The sequence below is a fragment of the Aphidius gifuensis genome, linkage group LG4, assembly GCF_014905175.1.
Source record: "Aphidius gifuensis isolate YNYX2018 linkage group LG4, ASM1490517v1, whole genome shotgun sequence".
Classification (NCBI taxonomy): domain Eukaryota; kingdom Metazoa; phylum Arthropoda; class Insecta; order Hymenoptera; family Braconidae; genus Aphidius; species Aphidius gifuensis.
The window spans coordinates 2,690,153-2,707,490 of record NC_057791.1 but is presented as its reverse complement, the minus strand read 5'-3'; the positions used below and the strand labels follow the sequence as shown (position 1 = coordinate 2,707,490).

At 22.7% G+C, this 17,338-nt stretch overlaps 1 protein-coding gene across 50 annotated transcripts in view; it reads left to right on the top strand.

Annotated features, from left to right (window-relative positions):
• Nucleotides 1-17,338, top strand: part of LOC122854471 (calcium/calmodulin-dependent protein kinase type II alpha chain) — a 45,807-nt gene that overhangs the window by 16,527 nt on the left and 11,942 nt on the right. For 29 of the 50 annotated variants that reach the window (XM_044155169.1, XM_044155185.1, XM_044155184.1 and 26 more), the window contains exons 4-12: nt 4,544-4,603; nt 8,561-8,615; nt 8,923-9,061; nt 9,172-9,274; nt 9,435-9,613; nt 9,709-9,831; nt 9,929-10,012; nt 10,655-10,697; nt 15,793-15,882. In XM_044155169.1, coding sequence (XP_044011104.1) covers nt 4,544-4,603; nt 8,561-8,615; nt 8,923-9,061; nt 9,172-9,274; nt 9,435-9,613; nt 9,709-9,831; nt 9,929-10,012; nt 10,655-10,697; nt 15,793-15,882 — 876 coding nt within the window. Of the gene's footprint in view, nt 1-4,543; nt 4,604-8,560; nt 8,616-8,922; nt 9,062-9,171; nt 9,275-9,434; nt 9,614-9,708; nt 9,832-9,928; nt 10,013-10,654; nt 10,716-15,792; nt 15,883-17,338 lie in introns of all 50 variants that reach the window. The other 21 variants (XR_006373967.1, XM_044155145.1, XM_044155138.1 and 18 more) reach the window with 2 other exon arrangements.

Below are 17,338 nucleotides of genomic sequence, written 5' to 3'. Positions count from 1 at the left end.
AACCTTTTGGTTTATTTATTGTATTTTTTTCTTTACGATATACATGATTATTTTATTTGTTTTTTGACTCTAAACCCTATTCTTGACCAGCCCCAATTTTATATATTGAAATTTTCTATATAATACATTTTTTTTTTTTTCTATTTATGTTTTTAAAATTCAAATTCATTTAGTAAATTTGAATGGAGTATTTTTTTTTTGTAATAATATTGTTCTACTTTGAGGGTAGTTTTTATCGCGTGTCTCATACATCGTCTTACGTCAACAAAATAAATCGCAATCACGTTTGGAATTTCTTGTGACAAGAGGTCACGCACGTTTAGCGTGCTGGGAACGCGTCAATTGCACTCCCTGATTGCCGCAGTGTGTCGATTCGGTCATTAAAATTTTTTCCTTTTTTTTTTCATCCCTCTTTTTAAGCTTTATTATATACCCGTGAAGAAAAAAAAAAAATGTGTAAAGACAAAATGAGCAATAAAACCATTAAACTTGATTTCCATCTTAAATACTTTATTTTTTTTTTTTCTTTTGAAATTTATTGATCGATGTGATTTCCAGTACTATAATTAAAAAAAAAAAAAGATTTTCAATCGAAATTTCATTATTATTATTATCATTTTCTTATCCATTACTGTGAAAATCTATTTGACGAATTATTTTCTTTTATTTTTTAATTATTTTTTTTCATCAATAACATTGACATATATATTTTTTCAATTTCCTATTTTTAAATATAAAAATACAATTAAAATTATCAAAAAGAAAATAAAAAATATATTTATTTAATCATCAAAAAAAATGTCTTGGACTATAAATATTATCATTGTTTTATTTTTTGATATTTTTAAAAGACAACGTTTTTCCTTCCGTCGTTAGTTTTTATGGTCGCAAACAGTCACATTAATACAAACAACATAAAGGATGAAAATTATATAAGAAAATGTGAATATATATTTGTACAAAATGCCACGTCAAATGCATACATAATATAATGTGTTTGATATGAGTTCGTGTTGGTAGTAGTATGTACATATTATACCGCAGTATTACATAGAGAAGAAGAAGAAGAACATAAAGAAGGTTAAAATAGGGTGAAAAATTTTGTTTATAATGTCGGTAAGGGTTGAGAAATAAGGGTTGTAAAATAGGAGGAATATATAGGGTAAAAGAGGAACGTGTTGTAGAGGTGTTCTCATCGTTTAACGACCTTGCCCCAGTGCCCGTTCGACCTGTTCATCGTTGGCCGCGTGGCCGCAGCACTGACACTGTACATACTCTACTAGCCTTATACAATATTCTCTTCTTTCCTATATGATTTTCTCTTTACCTCTATTATTTTATTTTATTTTTTCTTTATACTCAACATGCCAACACTATTTTATATATCGTTCGTGTATTATCACTCAAATACTACATGCAAAAATAAATAATTCTAGTCATGTACATTTTTTTTTTATTTTTTTTTTTTAACTCTACATACATTTATTTACTCTGCAGCTTTTTATTTATTTATTTATTATTTTCATTTGTGTATATATGTATAGATGAAAAACTTTTATAGTTTCTGATTATCATCCATTGTGGCCTCATAAACTTTTTCATGTATGCTTTTCATTATTGTTTTTAATATTTTAATTAAAAAAAAAAATACTATATTTTTTAAATTTAAATAACGTGTGTTAAAATTTTATATATTTAATTTTTATTAAAAGGGTTAAAAACATTTCCTGTGTTTGTAATATTTTTTTTTTTTTTAAATTTAATGATATTTTAATTTTATAAAAAATAGTTTTTGGGTATTATCTTATTGTGCTTTTTTTGACTTCCGGCAAACATACAAACTGGCATGTGTATAAAGCACGCACCCATCACGGAAAAACTTGTCTTGCATAAGTTTATTTTTGTATGACTACAAGAATAACAAAACACTCGTGGTTTTTATGTTATTTAAATGTGTGAAATCATAGTTAATTAAAAATCAAAACAAAATTTGATAAATAAATAAATAAATGGCTAAATAAACAAATAAAAAATTAACAAGTTTATTTGAAATAAAAATTAATATTTTTACTCACAATTTTTAAACAATATAATTTTTTCTTAAATATTTTTATTTTTTTATAAAAACACTTGTTTTAAACTTGTATTTTTACAATACCCTTCAATCACATAAATCAATGTCTAAAAAAAATTTTTATCAATTTTATTTCTGTATACCTATTGAAGCCTTTTTTTATTATTGATTTTTTTTTTTTGCAAGAAAATTCATTAAATAAAAAATAAAATAATTATGAAAAAAATTTTGAAAAATAATATTAATGTATTTTGATATTGTTAATTTCGTAATGTTATTTGTAGTTCATTGAACTGAGTATTAAAAATACGTGTGTATACACTTCAAATATAATTCATGAAAAAAAAAAATAGTAAAAAAAAAAAGTAAAAAGTATCGTGGGTCACGCAAACTGGTGGTCCCCTGACGTTATTTTAGTTCGTCAATGGCCGCAACGATACTCAAAAAAGATTATGGATCCGTAGCATCAACTCTGATGTCTCGACAACTGCCAGGGTCTTGTTTTTGAACTATCTATATACTTGCATAAAGCATTATATATATAAACTATATAACTATATTATATATACTATTCGTTTTGACTTGTGTCTTCTTCTTTTTCTTCTTCTTGGTTTCCTCCCATCGAATTCTATGTTTATTTTTGGCACACAAAATTATTCTCGGCTTTTACAATCGACCCTAATATTATTCCGTTAACGACCCTTCTTTTTTTTTTTTTTTTTACTCATTTTTTTATTTTTCTACTTTTCTATTTTATACAATACTTTCACTCAAATAAAACTTGTTGTTTTTTTTTATTTTTTTTTCAGCAGCTTTTTAAAGTTGTCTTGAGTGTCACTGACTTTCAATAAATAAACTATTTTTGATATATATATATTTTAAATAAAATGTCAACTCTTTGAATTATGAGATAAAATTTATAAATTATGTTTTTTCAAACTGATTTATAATATAAATAAAGCAAACATGAAAATTCAATGAAATTAATTTAATTTTTTTTTTGAAATATTTAAAAAATCATAGTGCAGAAATATGTTTTTTTAAATTGAGAAACTCGTTTACACAAAAAAATATAAATATATATACCGAGTGTAATAATAAGTATTAGTTTATTTTTTTGTAATATTTTAAAATATATCTTTGAAAGACAAGTCGTTAATAATATATATTTTACATTTTAAAAATGTCAATTTAATTTTATGCTTCTTAAAATATATTTTTTTTTTTGAGTTTATTTATTATTATTTTTTATGTCAATACATAACTATTATTTAAAATATTCTAATTTTATGTTATATAACTTGGCCAATTTATTACCCATCGTTAAATATCAATATAATAATTTGATAAATAGACAAACAGCATTGATTGAAGAATAATAGTGTATATATAATATTTAATTTAATTTGATAATTCATTAATCAAATTTTATGAGATTTTCATGAATATTTTGGCATGTGTTGATGAGAAAATTTTCATCTCACTGAAGATAAATCACTCTCAATATGTTTAGGCACATATGTTTCAACACTGCTTGGCAAAGCAATCGACACTGATTTTTATTAAATTTTTCCAACAACAATAAAATTCAAAAATATATATTTTTCATTTTAAAACAATAAATATAAATTAATGATTATAATTTTGATTGAAAAACTATGACGTCAGTAAAAAAGAAAAAAAAAAACTTATTTATAAAACTTGACAATACAAAACTCGGTCATGATTTAAAATTTTTATTAAAAAAAAATATTTAAACAAAAAAAAAACTATTTATATATTTGAGAGACAAAAGAAAACTAATTAAAAATTATATTTTTATAAATACATACTGTTTGAAAATATATATTTAGGATAAATTTGAAAGATAGAAATATATTGAAAGATGATATTTTAAACTTTAAGCTATATTAAAAAATTTAATTTATTTCTTGAATATGTATTTGAAAAGTAATTAATGAAAATGTTCAAATACTCAATATATAATTTAAACTTGGTTAAATTCAATAAATTGGTAAATTGTGCCTAAATCTAAATATTCTAAGATGCATAAGTAAATGTGCGGTTTGGCACGTGTACCAAATTGATTTAAACTTTGAAAAAAAAAAAAAAAGATCTCAATACAAAGATGTTAAGTTTGCAAAAATAATCGATCTTTTTTATTTTTACATTACAAAAGTTTTCAACAAACTTTTTCAACGTAACGAAGACGTGGCGTAAAGTTTTCCAAACATCTATAATAAAATAACTTAATGGATAATAAAAAAAAAAGAATCCCAAGAATTTTATTTTTTTTTTTTCGTCTGGTAATTGAGATTGGAGTCAATCGATCATTGTCAAATCAATTATCTTATTGTTGAACATTGTAATCAACAAGATTAACTTGATTCAAAGTTTTATTTTTTTGTTTTTTTTTCATTTATTAAATAAATTTAATTCTACAAAGTGTTTTTAATTTTTTATTTACAGATTTTCAAAAGCTCGAACGAGAAGCTCGGATATGTAGGAAATTACAGCATCCAAATATTGGTAAGTTTATTATTAAATTATACATCTTTTTTTTTTTGTTTCAATTTAACAGTTGATATATATTTTGATTATAATCAAGTATCATTAAAAATAAATGAATTTATTTTCGAGACAATTTGGTGAATGGATTTGCCACTTTACCACTCAATCATATAACTTAATACAGTCAAGTCAATTATTTTATCCTACAAATATCTCAATTGCTTTGTGCTATGGACACATATATACTTCACAAAGGCACTCATTAATTTTCAATAATTGAAACTCTAAAATACCTAGATTAAATGTTTCAAAACTTCTCTCTCTCTCTGCATTAACTAGTATTTCTTTCCAATTTTTAAATTATTCTCTATAATTATCTAAAAATAATATTTTATTTTTCATCGATAATGAATAATTCAATTATTATTATATTATTTTTTTTTTCTAAAAAACAATAATTGTAAATACATGCACGCAATAAACAGTGTATACCACTTTTATATTGCATTATTATTGATTAATAATAATTCACTTGATTCATGCATGCAATCGATTGAAAAATGAATTATCCTTTTTTTGTTTTTTTATTACAAAAAGTCACGCAAATATTTACTTGTTAAATTTACAATATTATCATCATTTAAAGTCAAATAACTAAAATAATATTTTCGAGAAAAAAAATTAGTTAAATTTGGTAATTACAGCAGGTGCATGCGTACAAAGCTTGTGACCAAAAGAAAAAAAATTATGTTACCTTGAAATATTATCTGCAACAGACACCGCACTGCAGATCATACACAGCATGTGTTTGCAAGTAAATTATATATATTTTTTTGTCTCAAAAAACAAACAAAAGATCCATAATATATTGGAGGACAATTTTCTGCAATTTTATTCTGATCGATTTTCATTTTCCAATAAAATTAAAAGAAAAGAAAAAAAAAGGGATAAAGCAATTGGTCCCTTGTGTCCGGAGAGGAAGACGAGTAAAATGGAAAATATCTGTATGACAAAATTCGATCACTTTTCTACTCGTGATTACTTGATAGCATGAGTGACGTAAATTGTCTATTTTTATTACCCTTATTTATATCATTTTTCTTTATTTTAGTAAATTTATTTGTCATAGGTTGATGCTCTCGCGAGAAGCTATTATATCTTGTAAAATATATTTTTTATAGATTGTCTAAAATGTATATCTTTTTATACACATAAATCTATCTATATATCCACACAGTTTCATATTTACAGAGCCAGTAAATTTTCTACCCTCTTCAGTGTTTACAAAGATGGGCTGACTTTTGCATTTTTAGTCACGTATCTTGGCAATGCATGTGGGTGATGAAAAATACTCATTTCAAACTACATATATACCACCATTACACCAATTTTTCTTTTTTTTTTTATTCTACAAAATTTCTATCGAAAAAAAAAAAAAATCAAAAGAATCAATTGTGTTTAACTGTATATAAAATTCAGAGCTTTTTTTTGTCTGTTAAATCACAATTTTGAACAAGATAATCATATAAATTTTGAACATGTCGAATTACCTCTTTTTTAAGTTATTTATTATTTATTTTTCTTCAACATAAACGAAATATTTTCCTCTTTATATTCATTGCACAACCGCAAACATTCAATTGAACATCATGAATAAACATACATATATTTTTTTTTCTTTCAAGTGTTGAACTATAAATATTTCTACTTGTTTTCTCATCTAGCAAATTGAATGATTTTTTATTTAAATATTTTAAATAGAATAAAATAAAAAAAAAAATAAATAAGTTATATCTCTACAGTTGCAGAGAATTTTTAAATGGCCAATTCAGATGTGAGCCATTCGCTATATATTGAAACAAGAGACAGATTGGACATATGTATTCATTTGCCATCGAATTTCACGATTTCCATTGCTAAAACGGACACAGTTAGATAACGAGATTTTCAACATTACACATTTGTCTATACATGTATACATATATACATTTAGATCGATTGGTTTTTATTTTTATTTGCAATAGTTATTTTGTTACTCTCACACCATCATTTCTCACTTGAACATCGATTATTATTAACCAACAATCTACTGCTTCACAAAATAACTACAATGTGTATTACATTAGAAAATTCACAAGGGATTTAACACACCAACCTACCGAGATTTGTGATTTACTCAGATATATTTATTTATAAAGTATATTACATGCGAACAAATCTTTAGGGATCAAGGCAAAAAAAAAAAAAAAAATACAATTTAAACTTTTCAAATATACCCATAGAATATACTATTATATTTATATGAAATTTTAATTATTTATTAATTTGACATATGACAAACAAGTGTGTACAATTGTCAAATGAAAACTAAAAACTTTTCTCCACGAATTTCCTTTAAATTTTTATCGAAATTTTTTTTTTTTTTTTCTATTTTGTATAATTTATTAGATGCATTATTAATTAATATAATTTTTATTATCATTAATTAATATATATATATAAATAAAAATTGATTATTTTTCGCGTGCGTGCGTGTATTTTTTAGAGCAGTTTTGTAACGCATCGAGGTGTGGCTTGGAGGATCGATAACGGTGCTCCGACTCAACCCGACGTAACTCTCGGGACGCCATCGTCCTCATCGTATAGTCCAACTTCAATGTTATAGTTACTCTCATTTTACAATCATACAGTATTCATACTTATGTCCCTTTTTTTTTTATCCAAACAAAAAAAAAAAAAATGAAAAACAAGTAAAAAACCAATCGTATACCCTTGTGACATAAAATAGAAAAAAATAGTTTTGCATGCACTTAACTTTTCTATTTTCTTTTAGTTTTTTTTTTTTTTTTCAATGAATTTTTTTAACTATATTTTATTAGTTTTTATATTATTTATTTGATCTTTTATTGGTCATTGTATTATTTATTTTACTATGCTGCCTTGTAAATTAAATTTATTTATTTTTTTTTAGTTTATATTAAACATTTATTTGTTCACTTGTCAGAAAAAAAGAAAAAAATGAGTCTCCAGGCACCAATGTGTCAACCACTATATTTTTCCAACATATAAACTCAACAAATCTTCATCAACAATGACTTTTCGTCATTAATATTTATTTCTTATATTTCCAGATTTATTTTTATTAATTTTCAATTTTTATTTATCTGTTATTTTTTTTGTATGACTGTTGTATTATCCTGTATGATAACTAATGCATTTCCATAAATTTTGAATGTATATCTGTCAAACAACAAGAGGAATTTACTGATTAATAATGATTAGATAATTTATCATACAATCAATTAATGTTTCATCTGTGAAACAATAGATATCCCGATGAGTTTAAAAACCATTTCAAATCAAAATTACATGCTATCATGATTTTGTCAATTGAATATCAAATATATACATGAATTAAAAATAAATTAACAAATGAAATAACAAATTGAATATCTTTAACCAACGTTAAATTGGATAAATAAATTTTTTTTTTTGTATAGAAGAGACGAACAATTGTATTGAGTTTGTTTATAAACATGTTATTTGATATTGCAACTGTGTGTAAATATCATAGAGCTGTTTAAAGTATCATGTTGTTGTTACACTATGAATCTATATGGATTTTCTATATTCTATAGGTCGTGTGGTATAATAAACTTCATGTGTACATATCTGTACAAATTAATTTATGTATACATTAACCATAGGGCTTGAAAATAGTCAACTGTAATACAAGCTAACATGAAGTGTGTCTTGTTACTTAAAAATATACACACTCATCTTTAGTACTTGCATTTATGCCCAAGGGGTCATTTTATTTTCAACATTTTCTCTTTAATTTTATGCTTCTTTTGACATTAAAAATACAACATTCTTAACAACTCAATTTTTAAATAAATACAATAATTAATTTTAATTTTTTGAATTATATTTATTATTATGTTTTAATGTTTTTTTTTAAATTATTTGTTACAGTTCGATTACACGAAAGTATACAAGAGGAAAATTGCCACTACCTTGTTTTCGATCTGTGAGTATGAAACAAAAATTTATTTTATTTTTCAAAGTCATATTGTTAAATAAACTCAGTTAAATATTTTTTTTTATTTATTTGATAATATTGTCAATTACTTGAGCGATAATGTGTAACTATTATTTATATTTATTGAACTTTATTAAAAATATTAGTAGCAAAAAAAAAAAAGTCATATTTTTAGTGGTTATTTTTTTATGTCTTTTTATGTTTCATTTGACATTTTATCCATGGTATATATCAAAACTTTTTGAAAAACAAAAAAAAAAAATAAATAATATCATTTGGTTTGTTAACTTTTTAGAGTCACTGGTGGTGAACTTTTCGAGGACATTGTCGCACGAGAATTTTACAGTGAAGCAGATGCTTCACATTGTATACAACAAATTTTGGAAAGTGTACATCACTGTCATCACAATGGAATTGTGCACAGGGATCTCAAAGTAAATACATAAAAATTTATAAAAGATAATAAATTTAAAATATTTTCTTTAACATAATTTATTAAATGAATGTATTATTAAAATTAATATTATTTAATTAACATCAACAGCCAGAAAATCTTTTGCTTGCAAGTAAAGCAAAAGGTGCAGCTGTGAAGCTAGCAGATTTTGGATTAGCAATTGAAATGCAGGGTGATGCACAAGCGTGGTATGGTAAGTTAACACTCTTATTTTCAATTATTAATTAATTGACAATTACAACAAGCTTTATCAACGTATGAATAATTTAATATAACAACATAAAATATACTCAATTTAATTTATTTTTAATTTTATGTATGAATTTAATATTAATTGTTATTTTAATAATAAGGTTTTGCTGGTACGCCTGGATATTTGAGTCCTGAAGTATTGAAAAAAGAACCATATGGTAAACCAGTTGATATTTGGGCATGTGGTGTTATATTGTACATTCTTCTTGTTGGTTATCCACCATTTTGGGATGAGGATCAACATCGATTATATGGACAAATTAAAGCTGGTGCATATGATGTAAGAATTAATTATTTTTCTCAAAAACAATTAATCAAAAAAGTATTTATATATTTTTAAATAAAACTATATATTAATTTTTTTTTATATTATAGTATCCAAGCCCTGAATGGGACACTGTAACACCTGAAGCAAGAAATCTTATTAATCAAATGTTAACTGTCAATCCATCAAGGCGTATTACTGCAAGTGAAGCCCTTAGGCATCCGTGGATTTGCGTAAGTTATTAATTTAAAAATATTTAAATATTCAAAGATAACATATTTAAAAAGTATTTATATTATTTTTAATTCCCTTTATTTTTATTTCATATAGCAACGTGAACGTGTGGCTTCAGTCGTACACAGACAAGAAACTGTCGATTGCTTGAAGAAATTCAATGCAAGGCGCAAATTAAAGGTAAGAAAAATATTAATAATTATTTTTATGTTTAACGTAATATGACAATTGAAATTGAAGCTTTTAAAATTGCTTGAAAAAAGCCATTAATAATTGGAACACAGTACGATATCTGGAAATCTCTTAGTGTCTGAAAAGGAAATAGAGTTTGAGGGAGAGAAAATTAGCCATTAACAATATATTCAAAGACAGAAACTACTGACTGCTAATCGTTGATAGCCATTGTGGTAGACGGCAAGATTTTCACTGAATTGTCCATGAATTTCCATCAAGTGCGTTGCTTGAAATGCTATCAACGTAAATTTCAATAGTTTCCTCTATCATTGCCAACAATTATTCTAGACTTGTCTATTGATTATATAAACGTCATTTGCATTTATAATTATTTAAATTAAAAAATATATAAATTTTTTAAATTTATTATTAATTTAAAATAATTATAAATTTATTAATAAATAAATCGAAACTATTTATCGAAATTTTAATGAAATAATGAATTTAAAATAGAATTAATTTGTCAATTTAATTACGGAAATAATTTTTTTATTTGATTTGAATTTATAATTTACAATTTTAGATATATTTATAAATAGATTTAGAATAATTAGATTGAAATTTAATTGTTTTTTTTTGTGTTAACAGGGCGCTATTTTAACAACAATGTTGGCGACGAGGAATTTTTCCAGTAAGTATGATCCACAGGGTAAGTACCTCCGGCCCTCTACAACGCTACGTGGTATTTAATTAATATAATATATCACAAATTATCCAAATTTATGTTGCATTCAATCACCTCATAAGCATCTTTGTATTCCTCAATCAATTCACAATTTCACCAATATATATTTTTTATTTTATCAATGTCATGCAATTATTCACCAAAAAAAGATAAAATAAATATTTCACAATCACTAGGGAACTATATAAACAATTTAAAAATACACAGCCTAAAATTTCAATTACAATAATTAATAATTATTGTTGCTCTTGGCTATGAAAAAAAAAACAAAAAAAAAAGAGAAAATTTATTAAATTCTTTTCGTCTTTCTCATTGTATTTTTTAATGATTAAAATTCATTTAAAAATACAATGTTATTTTCACAAATTATACATGTATTTAAATTGATAAATAACATGTTTAATTATTTATTTAAAATAATTGCACTTCTTGTGGAACACACACCCCCATTCCTGCAAGGATTATGTGTCGCACGTTGTCCATATATATCCTGCTATACGTTAAACAGCAAAGTGAATAATTCCATATTTCAAAAAATAATAATTATTTTTATAAATAATTCAAATGTAAAATACCATATTCAAATATTCAATCATTTAAATTTTATAAATATTCACTCTGCAGTTATGGAAAAAAAAATATAACAATAAAACTGTACACAAATTTTTTTTATTTTTTTTGGTGTTGTCACTTCAACGGTCATTTGCCAATGGTCAATCGACTTTATTAAATAATAATAATAAATTTAAAAAAACAATGGCAATTGTTTTGTAACTTTGATCATATATAAATATTGAAAAATTGATCGATGGGATTGTTAAAGTCTGCAATTGAAATTTTTCATTTAGTCTACGAGTTTTAATTTTACCCCAAGGACTTTTTTTCTATAGAAAAACCAGCGTGACATGCATTAATTTATTTTACCCTTGATTATATTTCTAATCGATAATTAATTTATTTTTATATTCATAAATTTAAATATATTTTAATTTTTAATAGTTGAAAATTAAATAAACATTTATGATTAAAATTTTTATGAAATATACTTTTTATTTATTTTTTTTTTATTTAATTATTAAATATTTAACTTGAAAGGTTACACCTTGGATATTCCCCAGCTGTTTTTCATTCGTTATAAATATTTTAATATTTGATTTACAAATTGTATATTGACACTCGTTCTTCACATTTTATATCACCAATGTTTTGCAATTTTTATACTCTCAATTTGAAATGTCAAAATATTGTTTGTCAATTGAATTTATATGAAATATTTTATTCAACTAAAATATACCCTATATATTCTGTTCACTTGCCACTTTGTTTACAATTTTATAAATTTTATTTTTCAATATTTTTTTTTAAAATTCGTGTATGCTCGATAAATATTTGACACACAAAAACATACACCATAGTTGTTTTAATTATTATTTTTGATATTTTTTTTTTTTGGATATGTATAGACGTTTGTGGAATTTATTTAAAATAAATAATTTAAATTTATTAAACTTCAGGTATTTCCCGAGTACAAAGTACTTTACAATATTCTTTGTGTAATTCAAAATTAAATTATGTTATTTAAAATTTGATGATAAAAAAATTATAATGACAAAGCGTTATGTTGGGAAAAAAATAAAAAAAATTATAAAGTTAATATTTATAATAATTCACCTTAGTAAGTCGAGATAATATACATGCAGTTGAGTGAAAATATCGAGGTCGTATTCTCATCGTTTGTTCTCCGGTCTCTTGTTACATTATTTGAACAATGTCGACCATGCTTCAGTTGTGATAAAAAGAGTAGAAAAATCATGGGGGAATAAAATAGTCTATATAAAGAGGAGGAAAAAAAAAATTATAAAAAATATATATAGGAAAAAAAAAATGAGTAAAATAATAGATAAGCGTATAGCAGATGCTTGTGGCAAAGTGGCAAGTGTAACCTTCGACCCGAGACGAGTACCGGCAACATTGAAAGACAATTTTTATATACATAAAAAAAAATAAATAAAAACAAAAAAAAAAATACACTGAATTGTCGTACTTTGTTGGCCAACATTGATCCATTATTTAAATTTTTTCAAGGTACTTGCAATAACATTTTAAAATATATATCACAATGAAATATATTTTTCAGATAAAAAAGAAAATAAAAAAAAATAAAATAAGTCATGATAATAACGACATAAAAGTAGAGAAAAAAAATAAATTAAAATAATAAACTTTATAAATTTTATGAAATCCTTGCAAGTAGAATATTTATTTTTTTAATTTTTTGTTTTTAAGTTTAATTAAGTGTTTCATATATTCAAGAATAATAAAATTACATTAACAAATTTTTTTTTTTTTTATAGACTGTTAAAGTCTCTAGAAAAAGAATTTTTATATTATAATTTTTTTTTGTTATAACTTTGCTTTATATAGTTTGTGGAAAAAAAATTAGTACAAGTTGAGATTCTGATGGAATTTTTTTTGAAATATTTTTTTGTCAAAGAGCAATGACAAATCAAGACATTAAAAATTTTAAAAATATTATTTAATTATTAAATTTCATTAAAAAAAATTATAAAACAATAATTTTATTATTGGCATATAATTTTATTAACAAAATATAAATCAAAAATAATTATTTGCTATTTGTTTTTTATTTAAAAAAATTATATTTCATTATTTTTATCAGTTGTATTGTATTTACAATACAAATATAAATTGAAATTCAATCGATTTAATTGATATTACGTTTGCAAGTTTAGTTGTGTTCTCAAACAAATTGCACCTTTGCGAATATCAAAATTAAATTAACCGATTGAGACACACAAGTTGAAAATATTAACAACACGAATTGCATGCAATTCAATCATCAAGCTATTGTTTGATATTATTATATTTTTTTTTTTTTCTTTTTTATAATCAACTTTAAACATTTTATATAGATTTTCTATTTTTAAATAATTCAAATCATCATATACAGTAAAATAATTTCATCAAACATGATTCGTTGATTTTTTAAAAATAATATTTCAAAAATATTAAAATAACATTCATTTATTTGAGTGTTTTATTTTTTTTTTTTAATTTCATTATTCATTAATCATTTAATCCTTTTTTTTAAAACTCTTTTTTAATCATAAGTTTGGATTTTGTTTATCAAAACGACCACTCTAGCGTAAATTGGGTCGGAGGCGCTGCCTATTAAAATTATTATCTCTATTTTCGTTTTTTTTTTTAATCAATATTTTTTTTGTTTACTATTATTGTTATGAAATTTTATAATCTAACACAATAATTAATCAATAGTAATATTTAACAAATTAATTTTCATAACAATTTATATAATAAATGATTTTTTTTCTGCTGCATGATTTTTTAAATTAATTTTCTTATCTAAATTATTTTTATTTATAAAAAATATTTGTGCAAAAGTATGTGAATTTTTTTTTAAACTAAAAAGGCAAATAGAAATGAGGAAAAAATTTAAAATTCAATTGGTCTTGTCATTGATGAAGCTTTCAACAAAGTGGATGATTTTATTTGAAAGTAAAAGTTGACTCATTCTAGTTTACTTGTCGCAACATCTGCTTTTTATATATAAAAAAATGAAAAAAAAAAAAATATATATGATCATTTCTCGTCTCACCTCATTCAAATGTCAATGAGGTATATATATATATTTTTTTTATTATTATTATTAAGCTTGAGCTTATTGTAAAATCAATACTCTAGACAGACAAATTGTAAGACTTTATATGTATATTTAATGAACTAAAATAATGAGAATTTATAAAATGTAGGTCATTCATGTGAATTTATCGGGACAGTGAAAAATATTCTCAAACAATCTCAATGTCTTTATTGAATTTTATTATTTAATATTATAATGATTATTATTATTTTGTCTTTATTAAATTTTTATACAATTCTTGGTAATTTTAAAGATATATCTTATTTCAAGTATATTAAATTTTTAAACTTTTAAAATATCAATAACTTGTTTCTATTTAAAAAAACTTCACATAAATTTTAATTATTATACTTTTAATTTATTTATAAAATTTTTCAAAAGCACAAATATTTTTTATGTAATTTAATAGTTATATTTTATAAATTTATTAATTTGACATGTAAAATATAATTACCAACTACATGACATTCATTTAATCTCCCTACTTTTATTTATAAATTTTTTTATTATTTATTTCTATTTGAAAGTATTAAGAATAACAGAAAAAATTAGTTTTAAAAATCGTGGGCCTTGGTAAAAAACCGTTGCCATTCCTCAACTCAAAATGCATTCTTCCTTAATGATATTTTAGATAAATAAACATAATAAATATTAATAACAATAATTAATTATGAGAAAAATTGTTTTAATTTATAATTTAAACAATTTTTCTCAATTGTAATATATATTTATGAGAATAAACGATAGTAAATTATTTTTTTATTATTTATATTTCACGCCTAGTTTACTATGTAGAGTTACGTCTGACTATAACTGATATTATCTACTTATTTTTTACATGGACTGACGATAATCATCAATTTTTTACAACCTATTTAATTTCATTCAAATTCAAAGCATGATTATAATTATATTAGTCAAGTAGTCTTGATTGGCTGACTATATCTTGACTCACTACTCATTTTTTTTCTTTTTTTTACTTCAATTAAATTCAAGTAGTAATAAAACAATAAAAAGAAAAAAAAAAATTATTAACTTTTCCATTATCATAAAAATTAATCAATAATTCATTTTAATATCACAAGTAAAATATTATTGCACTTTTATTATCATAATAAATAAAATAATTATGATTGATTTCATTAAAATTTTATATTTTTTTTTTCTCAATTTCATCAAGACTTTTTAAAACTATATTAAAAATTTATGTAATATTTTCTTTTAAACTTTTTTAATATATAATATTAACACGTTTATTCTCTATGAATGTTATTATTAATTTTTTTTTAACTTAAAATATTATTAACAAATGAAAAAAATTTATTGTCACTGATAAAAATACCTTTGCGTGCACTCCAGCTCGAAGCATCATCACGAAAAAAGGAGATGGATCACAAGTCAAGGAGTCAACTGATAGCAGTACCACTATTGAAGATGATGATGTCAAAGGTATGATTGCCATGATTGCTCTGTTCCTTTAACCCGCATAATAATATCTTTCTCTCTCTCAATATCTTTATCTGTCTGACTATATCTCTTGATCCATCCCTTTCGTTGGCCTCGTTTCAATCCCCGCTCAAAGCCCATCTCCACCGTAATGTAAAAAAATTAAAAAACTTTTTTTTTTTTATTATTATATAAATCCCTGGTATCGTATGTCATTTTTATATTAGTATGATTACTCAAATTGGTATCAACTACTAAAATCATAAAAAAAAAAAAAAAAATTCATTATTACGTCAATCATTAAAAGGATATAAAAAATATTTCCAATTATTTTTTAATTCTACAATGACCTTTTTAAATAACGTCATTATCGACATAAAAATATGATAAAAAAATTTTTCTTAAAAGATCAACTTTCAATAATTTATATCACCAAATAATTATCAAATTGATAATGTTAATTATTTATAAAAAATTATATATTATTTTTATTAATATCCAGTATTTTTTTTGGTGATATATATCCATGAAAATAAATTCCAATTATCGTCCATTATTTGTTGCTTTATGCCATGAATTAATAGCAGTAGTAAAAGCGTAGATTACATCATCCAATTACATTATTCATCAAGTAAAATTAAATTGAAATAAGCATTGTATATAATTATATATTTGAATATTAATATATATATTAATATACTATGTGTATCAAGTATTTTTACTTTGATAAAAAAATAGTATTCTAATTTTAATCAATAGAAAATTCCCAGTTGATTTTTTCCTAGCCTATCCGCCACGAGTTATCGTAAATATTTCGCAGGAAAAAAAAAATATATGCTGCAATTATCAATGGCATATGATTTATTTTATTTACGAATGAAAATATATCATCATGTTAAATAGATGATGAATTTAGGGTGAATTTGAAAATTAAATATACGCTGTATATTTAAAGCATCATGATAATTAAAAATTAATAGTTGAATAAATATTTTAGTGTTATTATGATAAGTTTTTTATTTGAGTAGATTTTGGTATTTTGCATTTTTTAAAAAATTTTAAAAGTATATTTGTTCGTTGGGAAAGTTGATTTTCAATTTCGTATTATATTATTTTTTTTTTTTTTGTATTTATGGGCTTGGTTAATTTGAGTGTTGTTTATTTAAATTATTGATTATTTGTGGGTAACAAAAATATAATTTAAATTGACCAAAAATGTCATGTGAAATATTTTATTCGGGATATGACAGTTGGAAAATTATTTAATCATTATTAACATTTGTCGCATTTTCATTTTATCATTTTGCTATATATATTTATATATGCTTTTAAATTAAAAATAAATAAACTTTAACAATTTCTGTGATTTACATTACATTTATTTTTTAAAATTAATCAAAAATATTAATTTAACTGAAAAATATATTTAATTAAATATATATTACATTTCAAAAATAAA